Here is a 16,382-nt window from a genome sequence, read left to right as displayed (position 1 = left end):
GTTTTGCGCTTTCAAATCGCGTTTTTCCGAATATAAGCCTAGCTGCCGTGTTTTAAGCAGTCTGGAGTTTCTTTAATGTTTGTTCTTTGCATCCTGCATAAATTCCATTGCAGTAGTCTAGGTGGCTTAGCACCATTGATTGTATCAGGTTGCGGAAGGTTTCCCTCAGGAAGAATTGTTTCAGGCGTTTTTTGAGTTTCCACATTGAGTGGAACATTTTCTTTGTTGTGGATGCCGCTTGGCTCTCTAGTGTTAAGTTGCGGTCTATTGTACCTCCGAGGATTTTCAGGCTATCTGATATAGGAAGGGTGTAGTCTGGGGTGTTGATGTTTGTGGGGTTGTCCGTGCTGTGTTGGGATGAGAGGATGAGACAGTGAGTTTTTTCTTTGTTGAGTTTTAGTTGAAATGCATTTGCCCATGAGTCCATGATGTTCAAGCTGAGCTTGATTTTGTTGGTGATTTCTGTCAGACTGGTATTGTATGGAATGTATATTATGACATCGTCTGCATATATGGAAGGGTTAAGACCTTGGTTGGATAAGGACTTGGCTAGTGGGGTCATCATTAGGTTGAAAAGTATCGGTGATAGCGGTGATCCTTGCGGTACTCCACAGTCTGCTTTCCACGGTGGTGATATACTTCAGTTTGATTTTACTTGGTATGTTCTTGTGGTTAGGAAGCCCTTGATCCAGCTATGTTTCCACCAATCCTGAATTTATCTAGTAATCGTATTAATATGTTGTGGTTTACCATGTCGAATACGCTGGACATATCGAATTGAAGGATGTTTTTGCCTGTTGTTATTTCCTGTTGGAATTTGGCTAGGAGAATGACTGTTTCGCTCTCCTCTCATCATATATTGCAAGATTTTGCTTACCATCCCGCTGGACTTGCAAGTCGTGAGAAAGTTAAGATAATGGAGACTGCCGTTGAGCTGGGCCTACCAGTGACTCAGCCTTCTACAATGGAATTATCACCAGATCCAGCGGTAGATGGAGATCTGCTTATGGAATTTCAAGTACTCTTTCAGGAAATTAAAACTGATTAGAAAGCGGTTCGGACTGAGGTGAGCACATTGGCAGCAGATCTCTGTAGAGAAATAGCTGAAATGGGCCATAGACTGGTTGATACGGAAGCTCATTTGGATGAGCAAATGGAATCCATCATGACCCTAGACTCCTCTCTACAGGAATGTAAAACTACAGATCAATATCTATTGGACAAAGTTGAAGACTTGGAGAATGGCAGCAGGCAGCACAACCTGCACTTCAAGGAGATGCCGGATACTGTGGACTATGTAAACTGTGAATCCGTAGTGCAGCGAATTGCAGATTGGAGAAATCACATCCCATGGCAGGACCTCCCAGAGTCAATCTCCCATGGAACACAATAGCTTGCTTTACAGATTTTAAAATAAAAGAAGCTATAATGGTCAAAGTGTGTACTGTGGCGGACTTTTGATGGAATACTGATGCGATAGAAATATTTCAAGATTTGGTGGCAGTGATGTTTCGCAGGAGAAAGGAGCTCCAACCCTTTATTAGATACTTACGTGACAAGGGAATTAAATACAGATAGCACCACCCGTTCGCATTAGCATTTTATTTGGAAGGGAAGCTTCAGCAGGTTAGATTACCCAAAGAAGCTAGAAAGGCTCTGCCTGAAGCAGTTTCTTTATCCACTACTTCTGCTTCCTCATATAGTGGAAACTTGCCACTTCAGTGTCTCTCAACCTGACCTAAGTGGCAAAGGGTCACTCGCGGTAAAGGCCGCTTGACCAAACATCTGATCTCCAGTTGCCTGGCACAGCTCCTACTTGATTTATGTTCAATGAGAGATAAACAGTCAGGCTTTCTTGATTAAGAGAGGTTACATTTCTAATTGGATTATGGTATATCTGTGTTTACAAGAAAATATTTTTCTTAAGCGATTCTTATGATTGAGGGGATGTTTGCTTTTAATGTCTATGCTGCAGTTTGGGGCTCTGCATGACTTACTCCTCCTCATCGAGATATGCCTGAGGCGTATTCTGTAAACCATGAGTAAATTTAGGCTTATTTTATAAAATACACCTAAATATAGGGGTACTTTATAGAATACACCTAAGCATATTTCGTTTCAGCGCCAATTTTGTAGGCGTGATATATAGAATCTAGTCCTTAACGTTTAAGTTGACTGCTGTAAAGTATGGCAGGATTTTGCATTATCATAAAATATGGGACTCATATACTCTGTGGAGATCTCAAAAGACATTGACAGCTAACACAGGAATCCTATCATCAACTCTTAGCTAGATTTATTACGTTTTGTAAAATGATATGACTTCCCACAGTATAACTATGGTTCGAGAGGTGTTGGGGGAAGGTAGAGGGTGGAAGGGGGGATTATAGGTGTAGGGTTTCACTTGTATATCAAGTGATATTATTGATATTACAATAGCATTGTAATATTTTTGGTATGTTATTGAAATTGGAATAAAGTTGGTAAAAAAGAAATATACAAAAGTAAAATGTTATTTTGTGCAGTTTAAAAGAGGAGAAATTTGTGAACTAATGTGGATATTGCACAACGCTGATATGCCAGAAGGTCCATTTTGCACAGGACGTTGAGGGAAGAATTGAGAGGTGTAGGTCAGGATATGCACGATTACTGGGGGGGGTCTCCTTGGTTGTGTAGTTGAAAGCAGGAGCAATCCCCAGTTGTTCCTGCCCTGTCAAGTGCCTGGGTTCAACATTGCACCTCTTGTGGTAGATTGGTGATACTGTGAATAGGGGTCAAGGTGCCAAAATCTTCTGTGTTAAAATGCAGTACGGTATCATTAACTCTTAAGTGTAAGATCCAGTCTCTGTCCCATTTCATGTTTGTCAGTTATCATGTGATGTCAAGCCATTAAGTTAACTGTTAGTCTGGGCATACCCTAACAGCTCATAATAATTCCCACATTAACTGCTTAATGCACTTTAGTAAAAAAAGGCCATAGAACCTAAAAATGTATCTTGCTACTAAACTTCAAAGAAATTCCAGCTGTCTTGTATCCTGCCTCCTAAAGAAAGAACTTCATCAAAGAGTCTGTACAACCCACCAAATTTGCATCCAAAATGTGGTAAAGATGCCGGAAGAGAATATTAACAACAAGTTGCACGGAGAGGCAATACTCCCGTTGTGAGCTCCCCTTAGCAGTCCCTGGAAGCTGAAAAGAGAATGGGCAAAGTGCCAAAATGGTCAGAAATATAAAGGAATACAGCTTGGAGATCAGGATGTGGGAACTTGAGGGTATATCTTTAAGTAACAAAGGGGCAAGACTGGCATTTATTCCTGAGAAAAGGTGAGGAATTAAGTCCCAGAAAGAAATGTGAAAAAAAGGAGCACCCTTTAAAGCTCAGGAGTTCAAGGCAATTTTTAATGAGTGGGAAACCACGTTTGTTTTTTGCCCAAGTTCAGTTGGATGAACAGATTAGTGGAGTGGAGCGTCCCTCTCCTCTGTGGCTAATTGGAGGTAGAGAAGACCAGGTCCTCTAATAACAGGACAGTCTTTTCCAAAGAATAAATAACCTCTGCTCTCTGATTAAGCATCCGGGGGTAACAGCAATGTTCATAAAGGTTAGCGAAACCATCTTTCAGCTCCATTGTGTTATTGTTGTATTGGAACTAGAGTATAAACTTCACTGCGGCATGGGAAGAGCTGATTATACTTCTGGTAATCTGTCTGGCATGGGAGGAATAGCAGGGAGGCTTTGGGTGATCTCTGGGAGAGTGAAGGAGCTGGGGATGCTGATGCTGATCTCTGAAATGGGAAATGCTGCATGGGTGAGGGTTTTGTGATCTTGGCGATACTGGAGCCTGGAAGGGTGCTTCTGGTGATCTCTATAATAGTATTAGAGGAGAGCTTCCAGTGGTCTTAGTGGGATGGAAAGATTGAGGGGGAGGGGCAGCTTATGGAGCCTGGAGGTTAGAAAACGTGGATGTGTGTTGTGCTGGTGTCTGTGGGATGGAAGGAGTAAAAGGGGGACTGGTGGTAGTCTTTGAGGGATGGGGAACAGGGAAGCATTTGTGATGGTCTCTGAATAAGTTCAGTGGATCTGAGGAACTTTTGGCAGTCCTTGAGGTTTTTGCTTTTTCTGCTTCAGTGCTACCTACCTGTGCTCCCCTTGACTTCCACTGTGATAATGGGAAGTGTATTCGTCGCTCCTGGATCTGTGATGGTGACAATGACTGTGAGGATGATTCAGATGAACAAGATTGCCGTGAGTACTGATTGGATGAAGCTTATGTAGAGGAACTGATTGCTTAATACCTCATTAGCTTGCTGCCACAAGAACACAATGGAAGGTTTATCCACAGGGTTCTGTAATATTAGTGTATTGTATCTTCCATATCCATCTGTCCTCTGAACTCTCATATTCCTTTTGCCTTCTCTTTGTCCCATTGGGCTATCAGGAGTAGAATGGCATAGTCTGGTCCTCTTCCCATTATTAAAACAGATTATTTTAATGTAGAACAGCATTGCTTTTCCCCTGGCCTCCCTATTTTATCTCCTGTCCTTCTTAGTTAGTTCACTTTCCCCTGAGGATTATCTGGGCAGAGGAATAGCCTAGTGGTTAGAGCAGTGGGCTGAAAACCAGGAAGGCCAGGGTGCAAATCTTGCATCTTTTGATAATTCTTTTTGTGACCTTGGGCAAATCACTTACCTTTCCATTGCCACAGGTATAAAACTAGCAGAGCAATTCTGTCAGTTGTCACCACAATGGGGCACACTTAGCACCAATTCTATAATGGCTTCTGGATGTGCCTAAGCTGTTATGGAATACTAGCACATAACCGCTGTGGCTGAAAGTTTGGTTCACAAACTTATGTTGTGTCAATGACTGGTGTAAGTTGGTGCACCTATGTATGCCATGCAATGCATTCAACCAATAGTATTCTGTAAGTTGCATGCATCGCTTGGCAACATGCCCATGACACACCCATGCTCTGTCCACATGTTTGCTCCCCAGCAGTTGCACGCTAAGCAATGCACACTAGTTACAGAATGGTGCCTCGCACTTACATGTATAACTTTCAATTATTAGTGCCAGTGTGCATCCAAGTGCTAGACTTGTGTAACATATATGCACTATTAGCAACTAAATTTAGGAATCAGCTTATAGAATTGTATTTTTAGGCTCTAAGCCCTTTGGGGACAGGGAAATACTGTACCTGATTGTAACTCACTTTAGCCAATTAATGAAAAGATATCAGCTAAATCAAACAAATAAAATAAAGTAAAAAAACTAACCTAGAAGGAAAAGATTTTGTCACAAAACGCCTAGCCACCCGCCTAGGGGTTACCCTGCAGCCACTTAGAGGGTCTATCCCCAGCATAGCTTGGGTCCACCTGCACCTGCTATTCATGCTGTACACTAGCATCCTCCTCCCACCGACTGGGTCACAACTGCCTCTGGGCCAGTCTGCCACTTTCAAATTATCCCCAGTGATTTCTAGGTTGCTGGAGCCACACTTCCAGTGGTCCCACAGTTCCCAGAATGCACTCACAAACCTAACACACAAACCACCAGGATTCTTTATCAGTCCAGACAGGCAGAACGAACAAACACTTGTGTTTATTCTCATTAAAATATTGAACAGTGGACAAAAAATGTGCAAATAGCAAACAGTAACAAGTAACTGAAAAATGGATCAATTATAACACTAACTAAACATTTGCATATTGGCTAAACAGTACCTGGGAAGATCAGAACATATAATTGTTCACAGAGCCTTAGCAAAGAGATCTGTCTCCCTCTTCTTCCAGGCTACGACTGAAGCAACAGCCAACCACTGCTGGGTAATTTTCAAAACTCCAGGCCAATCAGAGGCCAGAACAGTCAAGTTTCAAATAAAAACTGGTTACGTCACTACAAGGCAACCCTATTATCTGTGTGCCAAATAAAAGAAAGAGAAGTCAGTCCTTTATAACAGCTTTAAGCATAAACATGCACCATCTGCTGGCCAAACAGGAGAAATACACTTCAGACATATTTAAGACAGGAAACTATCCAATACATTTTAAAGGCTTAAAACACACTGTTTCTTCACATTTTGTTTTTTTTTCCTTTTGCCCCTACAGCTCCCCGGGAGTGTGAGGAGGATGAGTTCCCCTGTCAGAATGGATATTGTATCCGCAGCTTGTGGCACTGTGATGGTGAAAATGACTGTGGTGATAACAGCGATGAGCAATGCGGTAGGTACCAGGCTACCTTGTGCACATTGTACTGGAACTGTAATTCAGCTACTTTGCAGCACTTCAGAATAGGCCAGAGGTGCTAAGGGACTTCTCCTGCTCCGTGTTGATGCAGAAATTGCTAAGTAGATGAGGGCCTCCATGCAACACCATGCTAGAAAACAGCAGTTTATTTATTTATGCATTCTTGTATCTCACTTTTATCCAAAAATAGGTTTCGGTTCAAAGTGGCTTACAATTTACAACAGCACTGCCTTGCTCCTCTGTGCCATGCTCTGAGCAATAATGCATACTAGGGTTCAGGCATTATTTATTTATTTTATAAAAAAAATTAGTAACCACCTCCTTAACCCAAAAATAGTCACATAAAACATTAAACAATTTGCAGCACTCAAAATACAGTAGAACAATCATAAACACACACAGACATAGTAACATAGTAGGTGACGGCAGAAAAAGTCCTGTACGGTCCATCTAGTCTGCCCAACATAAACCCAGAGCACAGATGAGCAATTCCCACTTGTCACAGCTTCACCACTGTGCTAACTGACTTTAAATGCTTCCTGTTTACGTTTATAGACATTGTATCCCATAGATTCGGGACCACAAACAAAGATGCTGTACCTGAATAGGTGATTTCCCCCACACCTTGTTAGAAGGTATCGATAACAAGGCACCCTGATTTAAGTACAGTACCCTAGCTGGAGCATACCTCTCTATACATTCCCATAAATTTAGACTCACACATTGCATTGACCAAAATACCAGTACCAAAATCTGGAACTGTATTCATCTTCCACTAGGAGACAGTGCAAGGCAATTCTTAAAAGGGAAGCTGGAGCCCGCATAAGTAACAGGAACATTGCCCAAGCCACTGTGTTTTGGACCACGTGAAGCCTGTGCAGAAGCCTCAGAGAGAGGCCAATGCACATGCTATGCTGTAGTCCAGAAGAGGGCATGATTTCTGCACCAGATCCTTTACACCTTTTGAAAAACCGAGGCCTGCAATATCCAGGATAGTAATTATGAGTGCCCTACAGTGTACTGGTGTTGCACGTTAGTGGCACTCTGCTGTGGGCTGAGGATGTGCACTATTAGAGTCCTGCTGTGAACTGGGGGAATGCATTATTAGCTCAGCATATTGGTTTTGCACACTGTTTATTCACAAGTGTCTTGCTGGTGATGTGCTGTAAGATAATGTATCCTACCTCTTTCTCTTTCTATTCTGCAGACATGAAGAAGTGCTCAGAAAAAGAATTCCGTTGCAGTGATGGTAGCTGTATAGATGAACACTGGTTCTGTGATGGGGACTCGGATTGCAAGGATGGTTCAGATGAAGAGGGCTGCCGTAAGTGATTCCTCATCTTTTAATAGTGTGGTGTTGTCCTGGAGTTCTGCAGTCACTATGTAAAACTGAGTTAGAAGCTGAACAAAACTGAACCAACAACTGAAATTTGCAGTTCAGTTTCAGCGGCCCCTGCCCCCCCCCCCCTCGAGATCACTTTTGATGCTGCTACTATCCCCTACCCCCCACAGTCACTCTCAGTGCCCCCCTCCTTCCCTCCCACCATCTGAAGACCCTCCTCGGGCCTACCTTTAAACCTCCTGGTGGTCTAGTGGGTTGTCAGGGCAAGAGTGATCCCTAGTCGTTCTTGTTCCCACCAGTTCTACAGCCAGAATAGCTGCTGGGTCCTCCTGCGGCAGCCTCAACTGCAGCGGGAGGTCCCGGTGACTATTTTAAGATTGGAAACAGCATAAACAGGAGCAACTGGAGATTGCTGCTGCTTATGCTGCTTCCAGTCCCAAGATGGCTGCGGAACAAACAGGGGCAAGAACGACTGGGGATTGCTCTTGCCCTGAAGACCCACTAGACCAACAGGAGATTTAAAGGTAGGCCTAGGGAGAGCATAGGACAGAGTGATCATGGGGGGAGGCACAGGATGGAGCGTGATTGCAGGCAGGGCTGCCGAGAGGGGGGGGGGGGCCAGATGGGTCAAAATTCTCCAGGCCCGGGCCTCCAAGGGGGGACCGGCTCCAGGGTCTCTCTCTCTCTCCTGCTCTTGAAGGAAACCTGGGTGATTGTGTCTCGACAGGAGCAAGAGAGAGAAAACTCCGGCGCCCGGCCTCCCTTGGAGGCTGGGGAGGAGCAGACACAGCAGGACTTTGGGCCAGGGCCTCTGGTTTGGTTGGCAAGGGTCCCTCCCAGGCCCCACCAGCAGAAGAGGCTGCTTTTCCCCTCAGGCTGCGCATACTCGATTTTGAAACTGAGCATGCGCTGGAGGAAGGCATTTGCAGTTGCAGTGGGGGGGTGGGGGGCGGTGATCCTGGGAGGCCAGCAGCGGCGATTTTGAGGGTGGGGGCAGCGATCCTGGAGGGGTGGCGGTTTTGCCCCGGGCCCGGCTCAGTCTTTCAGTGGCCCTGATCGCAGGGATGGATGGGGGGTGGGGGTTCAGTTTCAGTTGAAAATACAGAGCTATCATTGGGGGTCTGAGGTCACCATGTAAAGCTGAGTCTGTACCTGCCCTTAGTCCCTGCAGTTGCTTTATAAATACAGGCACAGAAATTCAAAAGAATTGTGAGTAAACTGCTTAAGCAATTTCAAATTCTGCACAAGAGTAATATTTTTTATTTTTTTGCCCAGTGCACAGAGAATACAATCTTTTTATAGGACTCTTGGGCAACTGTGGTATTTTTCAGAAATAACCATGGGCTTATGTTATGTTCCCATCCTGAACACACTGCATTTATCAGTAGTATCTGTATTTAATTCTGGCATCCTTGTGTTAGAGAGCTAGGGTGCTAAGTCCTATCCATGACACGCAGGAAGGCCTTTGGTATATTCTGTGTATATGCTATTTAATTCTAAGCTCTATATTTTCAAATATATATCCATTCAAAATTGCAATGTCTGATATTTCTTATGTCTCTGCCATGACCCTCTGGGAATGATGGTGAAACTGAAGTATAAATATATACATAAAGGACTTGGTCAGAAAAGATCTAGTCTTGGGATTAAACAGGAAGAGCAGAAAGCCCTTACTTCAATTTCTGTTCACTTTGAAATCTTTTTTCTTCCGGTTATTCAACCTCTAATAGCTCTGTCTCCTCCCCTGTTCCTTCTCTGATTTCTTCTCCCCTTCTTACTGATCTTAATATTTCTTTCCTCTCCTACCACCTTCCCTTTATTCTCTTGCTGAAATAGTGAAGAAAACAAGTCTTGCTTCCTTTTCTATGTCCTCAGGCTTGTTTTTTTTCTGTATCCTCTCTCTCTCTAATCCTGTTCTCTATCATTTTCATTATGTTCGTTTCTCTCTGATCTCCTTCTCTCTTCCCCTACTCTTTCCCTCTCTTAATCCTTCTGCCTGCTTCTCTCCCTCTCTAATTTCTCTTTCCTTTTCTTACCTCCTTCTTCTCTTCATTGCCCCAGTATGAAGGATATTCAGGCGTCACATCAGTTATTCTTGCTACTCCTTCTCCCTACTCTGGTCACTATAGATGGATAACGTTTGAATTTTCCCTCATAGATAAAACCGAGAAATTCATCTCTACCCTAAAGAGTTTCTTTCCGTTGATAATAGTTTTGGATTTTAAACAAAGCTGTTCAGTTGCTTGTGGCTCTTTTCCTGTCATCCAGAGGATGGGTGGTAGAGCTTCATTACTGCTCACTCAGTGCCTTGGTTCTAGAACTGAAGGGTTATAAATTTAAGAGAGTTTTGTTTCTCGGTGCCAATTAGTATTGAGGACATTTTCTGAACGAGGGTAGAATAAGAAATGTGTTGGGAAACTGCTCAAGGAAGCAGGAGGAGGGGAAGGTTCTGCTTAGACTCAATGGCCATGGCACTGTCAACCGGTTATGCAGCTCCACCTAGTGCTGAGCTGGAAGCAGGGGGCATGTTGTTATATGGTCTTGTGCATCCTCACACATCTCTGAATCAGACCACAGGTCAGCAGAATCAGGTCAAACCAGTTCTAGTGTTGTCTTTATGCTTCTGTGCACATGTAGTTTTAAGTCTTGTAAAACAAATTGGACCCCAGTCATGCAAGGGACCAAACTTGGCCTGGTTTAACAGATTCTCAATGATCTGGGCTCATATTTTTTAGAATTCTCACACTGAAACAAGATGGGAAAGATAGAGGTAGACATATAGACAGGGGGAGTGCAGCAGGAAATGGGTCATCTAGTATGTTTAAGCTGATCCTGTTATGTAGTAGAGGGAGGAGGTGGGGAAGTGCATCATCGTAATGAAGCCCCTGAATTCTTCACTCTCCTGACTTTCTCTCCCTCTGCAGCGTCCAGTGTGCCAACAGTGACCTGCAACCTGGAGGAGTTCCAGTGTGCATACGGACGCTGTATACTGGACATCTATCACTGTGACGGAGATGATGACTGCGGAGACTGGTCCGATGAGTCTGACTGCTGTAAGAGGAACCAAGGCTGAGGATAGGGGTGCAGAGGAAAGGCACTGAGGGTAGGGAGAGAGGAAGCCAGCATAGAATCTCCACACAGCTGGAGATTCTAAAGGAGCACTGCTGTGAGGAAGCTCCCCCTGGTGGAATTCCAGTGGAACTGCTGTGCAGAAGTTCCCTGGTGGAATTCCAGTGGAACTGCTGTGAGAAAGCTCTCATTGATGGAATTCCTGTGGAATTAGTGAGAACACTACCACTGCTTGTCTGTGTTAGAGAAGTGATTTTTGGTGTTCTATAATTCTCAGAGAAGAGACTGTCAGTGGGCTGCTTAGAAAAGTGATGACAAGAAGGTAAAAAATGGGAGATTTGCTTTGTGTGGTGACAAAGATGTATGCTGTTAGATAGGAAATTTACCTTCTCACTGCCTTCCATTGTGTCTCTTTCTCTTTCTGTTTTGGTCTGTCTGTGACTTTTTCTTGCTTTGTGTCTCTCTCTTTCCAGCCTCACACCAGCCCTGTCGCTCTGGTGAATTTATGTGTAACAGTGGTCTGTGTATTAATGCTGGTTGGCGCTGTGATGGTGACTTGGATTGCGATGATCAGTCGGATGAGAAGAACTGCAGTAAGAGATTTCTCTTGTTTTGGCCCCTAACAATACATTAGTGGCTGTGGGTGAAGACTTTCATACCCTCTCAGCCATCAACAGCCTTGATCATGAGCATCACATACACAGGTTGGAAACTGATCTTCCTCTGCAGAGTATGTCCCTTTAGCCTGCCTTCTCCCACCCTCTCTCCAGTTTGCCTGCCTCCGGCACACTCTCTACTACTTCTTCCCTTTGCCCCCTGCAATATTTTCACCACAGCTCAGGAGGCAGAGTGGCAAGGCAATGTGCAGGTAGAAACATGAATAGCGTGGCATGACCTGGGCAGAATGTGGGGATGAGGAAAGGAGGACTATGACATAGTGCACAGATTAAGGCAACAGTCCCCAACCGTGATCTGCACCTAAATTTTATGCACATCCCAAAAAAGGGGGTGCAGAAATGGGATGGTCATGGCATGGTTTTGGTTACACGTGCAATTATAGAATAAGGGAGCTTCGTACCTAAATTTAGGCACAGGTATTTGCAGCACATTTTCTTTGGTGCAAATGGACACACCTAAATTTAAGCGCGACCCTCAGGACTTAAGTGCTATTCTATAAACCATGTCTAACTTTAGGTACGGCTTATAGGATAGTGCTCATTGTGTGTGTGGGGTGGGGGTGGGGGTGGGGTTCACCGCAATTTATAGAATCTAGCCCTTAATATGCATTAATACAGATAAAGTAAGTCACTAGTAAATAGGCCCCACTGAAACTAATGATCTTCATCTGATAATGCATGCTAAGTTGCATTAATGCATGTCAACATACAATAATGTACGTTTGCACATTGAAGCTCTTTATTTATTAGGATTTATTTACCGCCTTTTTGAAGGAATTCACTCAAGGTGATGTACAGTAAAGTAAATCTAGCCCTAAGTGGTCTGACCTGTTCTTGCTTGACCAGTAGGACAGGTTTTTTTTTGTTATTTTTTTATAGACTTGTGTTTTTATTATGCTTGCACTTTGATATGGTGAAATGTATTCTCATAAGAACATAAGAATAGCCATAATGGGTCAGACCAATGATCCATCTAGTCCAGTATCCTGCTTCCAACAGTGACCAAGCCAGGTTACAAGTACCTGGCAGAAACCCAAATACTGGCAACATTCCAGGCTACCAATCCCAGGGCAAGCAGTTCCTTCCCCCATGTCTATCTCAATCACAGACTATGGACTTTTCCTCCAGGAACTTGTTCAAACCTTTTATAAACCTGGATACACTAACTGCTGTTACTACATCCTCTGGCATTGAGTTCCAGAGCTTAACTATTCGTTGAGTGAAAAAGCTATTGCCTTCTATTTGTTTTAAAAGTATGTCCATGTAACTTCCTTGAGTGTCCCCTAGTCTTTGTACTTTTGGAACGAGTAAAAAACCGATTCACTTCTACATGTTTTACACCACTCAGGATTTTGTAGACCTCAATCCTATCTCCCCTCATGCGTCTCTTTTCCAAGCTGATCATGGGATCAGTTCCAGTTATTATGCTGGAGTGATAAATAAATGTAATGAAATAAATGGTTGTAATGGGGCATAACTTTTGTGTTATGGAGCAGGGTGTTGTGGTACTGGGGGGGGGGGGGGGGGGAGGCATGGCATAGCATAATGGGGTGAAGTTGGTACATGAGATTGCAGCAGGAAATGAGTCAATAATGGGGTACGATATATCAGGCTGGGTGATAGGGTAGAGTAATAAAGAGGATTGAGCAGGGTATGCACTCACTGCTTTCATCTCACATGGCCTCTGTCCTTCTTTTCAGCTGTATCTGTGTGCACAGCTGATCAGTTCCGCTGTGCTTCAGGCCGCTGCATCCGTCTCTCCTGGCGCTGTGATGGAGAGGATGACTGTACTGATAACAGTGATGAGGAAGGCTGTGAGAAGACTGGTGAGAAATATTCTGTAATGGGAATCCGTTGGAAAAGGGCTACCTTGTATCCTTTCTATTATCACCAGCTCTGTTTCTGTACTTTTCACACCCCACAGGAACTCCCCAGTGCGCCCCTGACCAGTTCTTATGTGGTAGTGGTCGTTGCATTGGGCAAAGGAAAGTTTGTAATGGTGTGAATGACTGTGAGGATGGCAGTGATGAAAACCCCTACAAGAACTGTCGTAAGTATCTCAGTACAGGCAGTACCTTGGGCAAACTGGGAGCAAGCCAGTTCTCTCTGGCTACTGTCTGATTCATCTCTCTTTTCCACCCCTGCATTGATCCACTCTGCCTTTTTTCTGGAATCTTGTTGAGAAACCAGTTGTTGCTGATAAAATTAAGCTTGGGAGATTTGTATCTGGAGTCAGATTAATGGTACTCCTTAGTCCCTTCTAGGGGTCATCTTTGACTCCACTTTCCATCTCTCCATGTATCCAACACACTATCATTTCTTTTTCTCTAACATCACCAAAATGTATCCCTTCCTTTCTGAATCTACTGTCAAAACTCTTATCCATGCTGTCATCACCTCAGGAGACTAAAGCAACCTTCTCCTCGCAGATGTCCCACTGAACCATCTCTCTCCTGTTCAATCTGTTCAGAATTCAGCTACATGACTTATCTTCTGCAAGCATCATTATACTCATGTAACCCCTCTTCCTAACGTCACTTCATTTTCTCACTAGCCACTGTTTTTTCTGAGTGGGAGTTCTCCATTGCATTCCTACCAGTGAGAGATGGTGCTTCAATATTGTGTTTTTAAGCAGTTGATGATGTCTCAGGCTCCCAATATTTGGAACTTGCTTTTAAAATTGGAGGATTTGAATAGTTATAGTTTTTGAAAATGTCTGAAGATTATTCTTTTTAAAAGATTTGTTAATTTTTTCTATCTAATTTTATGGTATAATTGTAATTCCCGGTATAATTGTAATTCCCAAGTTTTTGTCTTGGCTTTTGTCTCTATATTTTAATGTAAACCGCCTAGAAACTTATGGGTCAGGCGGTCTAGAAATCCAATGTAATGTAATGAGTCCTTCAGAGCTTGCCTGTCCCTCACCATTGAAATGTGATAGTGAAACAGCACTTCCCACTGGCACAACTGTAGATGGGGAACTCCCGCAGAGCTTAGAGGGAACAGTGCATCTCTACCCATTTTCACACAGTTCAAGTGCATTCATTCTGCAACTCTTCTCATCTCTCTCTTTATACCCCTCTTTGTGGACTCCACTCATCAGGTGCTGTAAGTTACTTTGATCTGTGCCCTTCTCCACTGCCAGCTCCAGATTCCATTCCTTCTACCTTGTTGTGCCACATGCCTGGGATAGGTTTCTTGAGTTGATGTGTCATGTTCCCTCTCTTGACCTGTTGAAATCTAGACTAAGAACCCACATTTTTGAGCCTGCTTTTAAGTCTTAATCTCAAATTCTCCAATTCATACCCACAGAAACCTAGAAACATGATGGCAGATAAGGGCCAAATGGCCCATTCAGTCTGCCCTTCCTCAGTAACCACTAACTTCTCCTTTTCCTAAGAGTCCCATATGCCTGTCCCTCGCTTCCTTAAATTCTGACACAGTCTTTGCATCCACTACCTCCACCAGGAGGCCATTCAACGTATGCACCACTCTTTCCATGAAGGGGTGTTTTCTTAGATTCCTCCTAAGCGTATTTCTTCTCAATGTCTTCCTATGCCCTCTCATTCCAGGGTTTTCCTTCATTTGAAAAAGGCTCACCTCCTGTACATTGATGCCACTGAGATATTTAAATGTCTCGATCATATCCCCTCTCTCCCGCCTCTCTTCCAGTGTATACATGTTGAGGTTTATAAACCTGTCCCCATATGTTTTATGACAGAGACCGCTTACCAATTTTGTAGCCGCCCTTTGGACCGACTCCATCCTGTTTATATCTTTCCATAGGTGCGGTCTCCAGAATTGCATGCAGTACTCTAAATGGGGCCTCACCAGAGACTTTCACCTCTTTTTCCTGCTGGTCATCCTTCTCCTTATGCACCCAAGCATCCTCCTGGCTTTGACCATTGCCTTTTCTACCTGTTTGGCCAGCTTAAGGTCATCAGACACAATCACCCCCAAGGCCATCATACACAGAAGCAATTCACCCCCGATATGGTACTGTGCCCTTGGATTCTTGTAACCCAAGTGCATGACCTTGCATTTCTTAGCATTAAATTTTACTTGCCAGTTATTGGACCATTCTTCAAGTTTTACCAGATCTTTCCTCATGTCACCACACCCTCTGGGGTATCAATCCTATTACAGAGTTTGGTATCATCTGCAAAGAGACAAACCTTACCAGACAGTCCTTCCACAATATCACTCACAAAGATGTTAAAAAGAGCCGGCCCAAGGACCGATCCCTGCAGTACACCACTGATAACATCCCTATCCTCAGAGCAAGCTCCATTTACCACTACCCTCTGTTTTCTCCCATTTAACCAGTTTCTAACCTAGTCAGTCACTTTAGGTCCCTTACCGAGGGCACTCAGTTTATTAATCAGTAGTTTATTAATCAGTTCCTTAGCGTCCCTCCGGACAGACCCAGAATGTGACTGATGGGTTGTGTACGCCTTCCAGCAGGTGGAGACTGAGAAAAAAAGTTGTGACTCTAGCCAGCCAATAAGAGCCCTTGCCAGCTAGAGAAAGATCCAGTAATCTCAGTCTCCAGCAGGTGGAAGGTGGTGAGCCCTTCAGTCTCAATCTTTTCTATACTTTTCTCTCTTTAGATTAGCTTTTAAGTGTTGGGTAATTTTCTTCTGTGTCCCTGTGCATTTTTTAAAAAAGAAATATAAGGAAAAAACCTGCTCTTGGAAGCCTGAAACCCGTGGGGGTCCCTCAGAGCCTCGGGGGTGCCACACTCGGAAGGCCAAGTCCTTCCCCCCGTTCCTCCCTGAAGAAAAAGCCAGCCTACCCGCCCACACAAAGGTCCCTATATTTGACTGTAGTTTTAAAATTTCCCTTCTGGGTACTAATATTGGCAGTGTCTGAAATAGAAAAAGCAGTCTGGGTAAAATGTTCATTTTTACTACCGCTATTCTCCCCCACCATGGAAACTGCATAATTTTCTTATTTGCCTTGTGACTGTCTTGAATAGATCATAAGATCCATAGACCAGAAACTATCTCTTATGTGTATAGTGCTTGATATAAAGGCAGTGGAAGATGGA

At 43.7% G+C, this 16,382-nt stretch overlaps 1 protein-coding gene across 1 annotated transcript in view; it reads left to right on the top strand.

Annotated features, from left to right (window-relative positions):
• Nucleotides 1-16,382, top strand: part of LRP4 (LDL receptor related protein 4) — a 203,670-nt gene that overhangs the window by 91,869 nt on the left and 95,419 nt on the right. The window contains exons 3-9 of the mRNA XM_030200877.1: nt 4,128-4,244; nt 6,107-6,220; nt 7,452-7,568; nt 10,511-10,639; nt 11,129-11,248; nt 13,033-13,158; nt 13,257-13,382. Of these exons, the coding sequence (XP_030056737.1) occupies nt 4,128-4,244; nt 6,107-6,220; nt 7,452-7,568; nt 10,511-10,639; nt 11,129-11,248; nt 13,033-13,158; nt 13,257-13,382 (849 nt within the window). The remainder of the gene's footprint in view (nt 1-4,127; nt 4,245-6,106; nt 6,221-7,451; nt 7,569-10,510; nt 10,640-11,128; nt 11,249-13,032; nt 13,159-13,256; nt 13,383-16,382) is intronic.

The sequence above is a fragment of the Microcaecilia unicolor genome, chromosome 4, assembly GCF_901765095.1.
Source record: "Microcaecilia unicolor chromosome 4, aMicUni1.1, whole genome shotgun sequence".
Classification (NCBI taxonomy): Eukaryota; Metazoa; Chordata; class Amphibia; order Gymnophiona; family Siphonopidae; genus Microcaecilia; species Microcaecilia unicolor.
The sequence above is the reverse complement of the archived record's forward strand: the minus strand, read 5'-3'. Positions and strand labels throughout refer to the sequence as shown.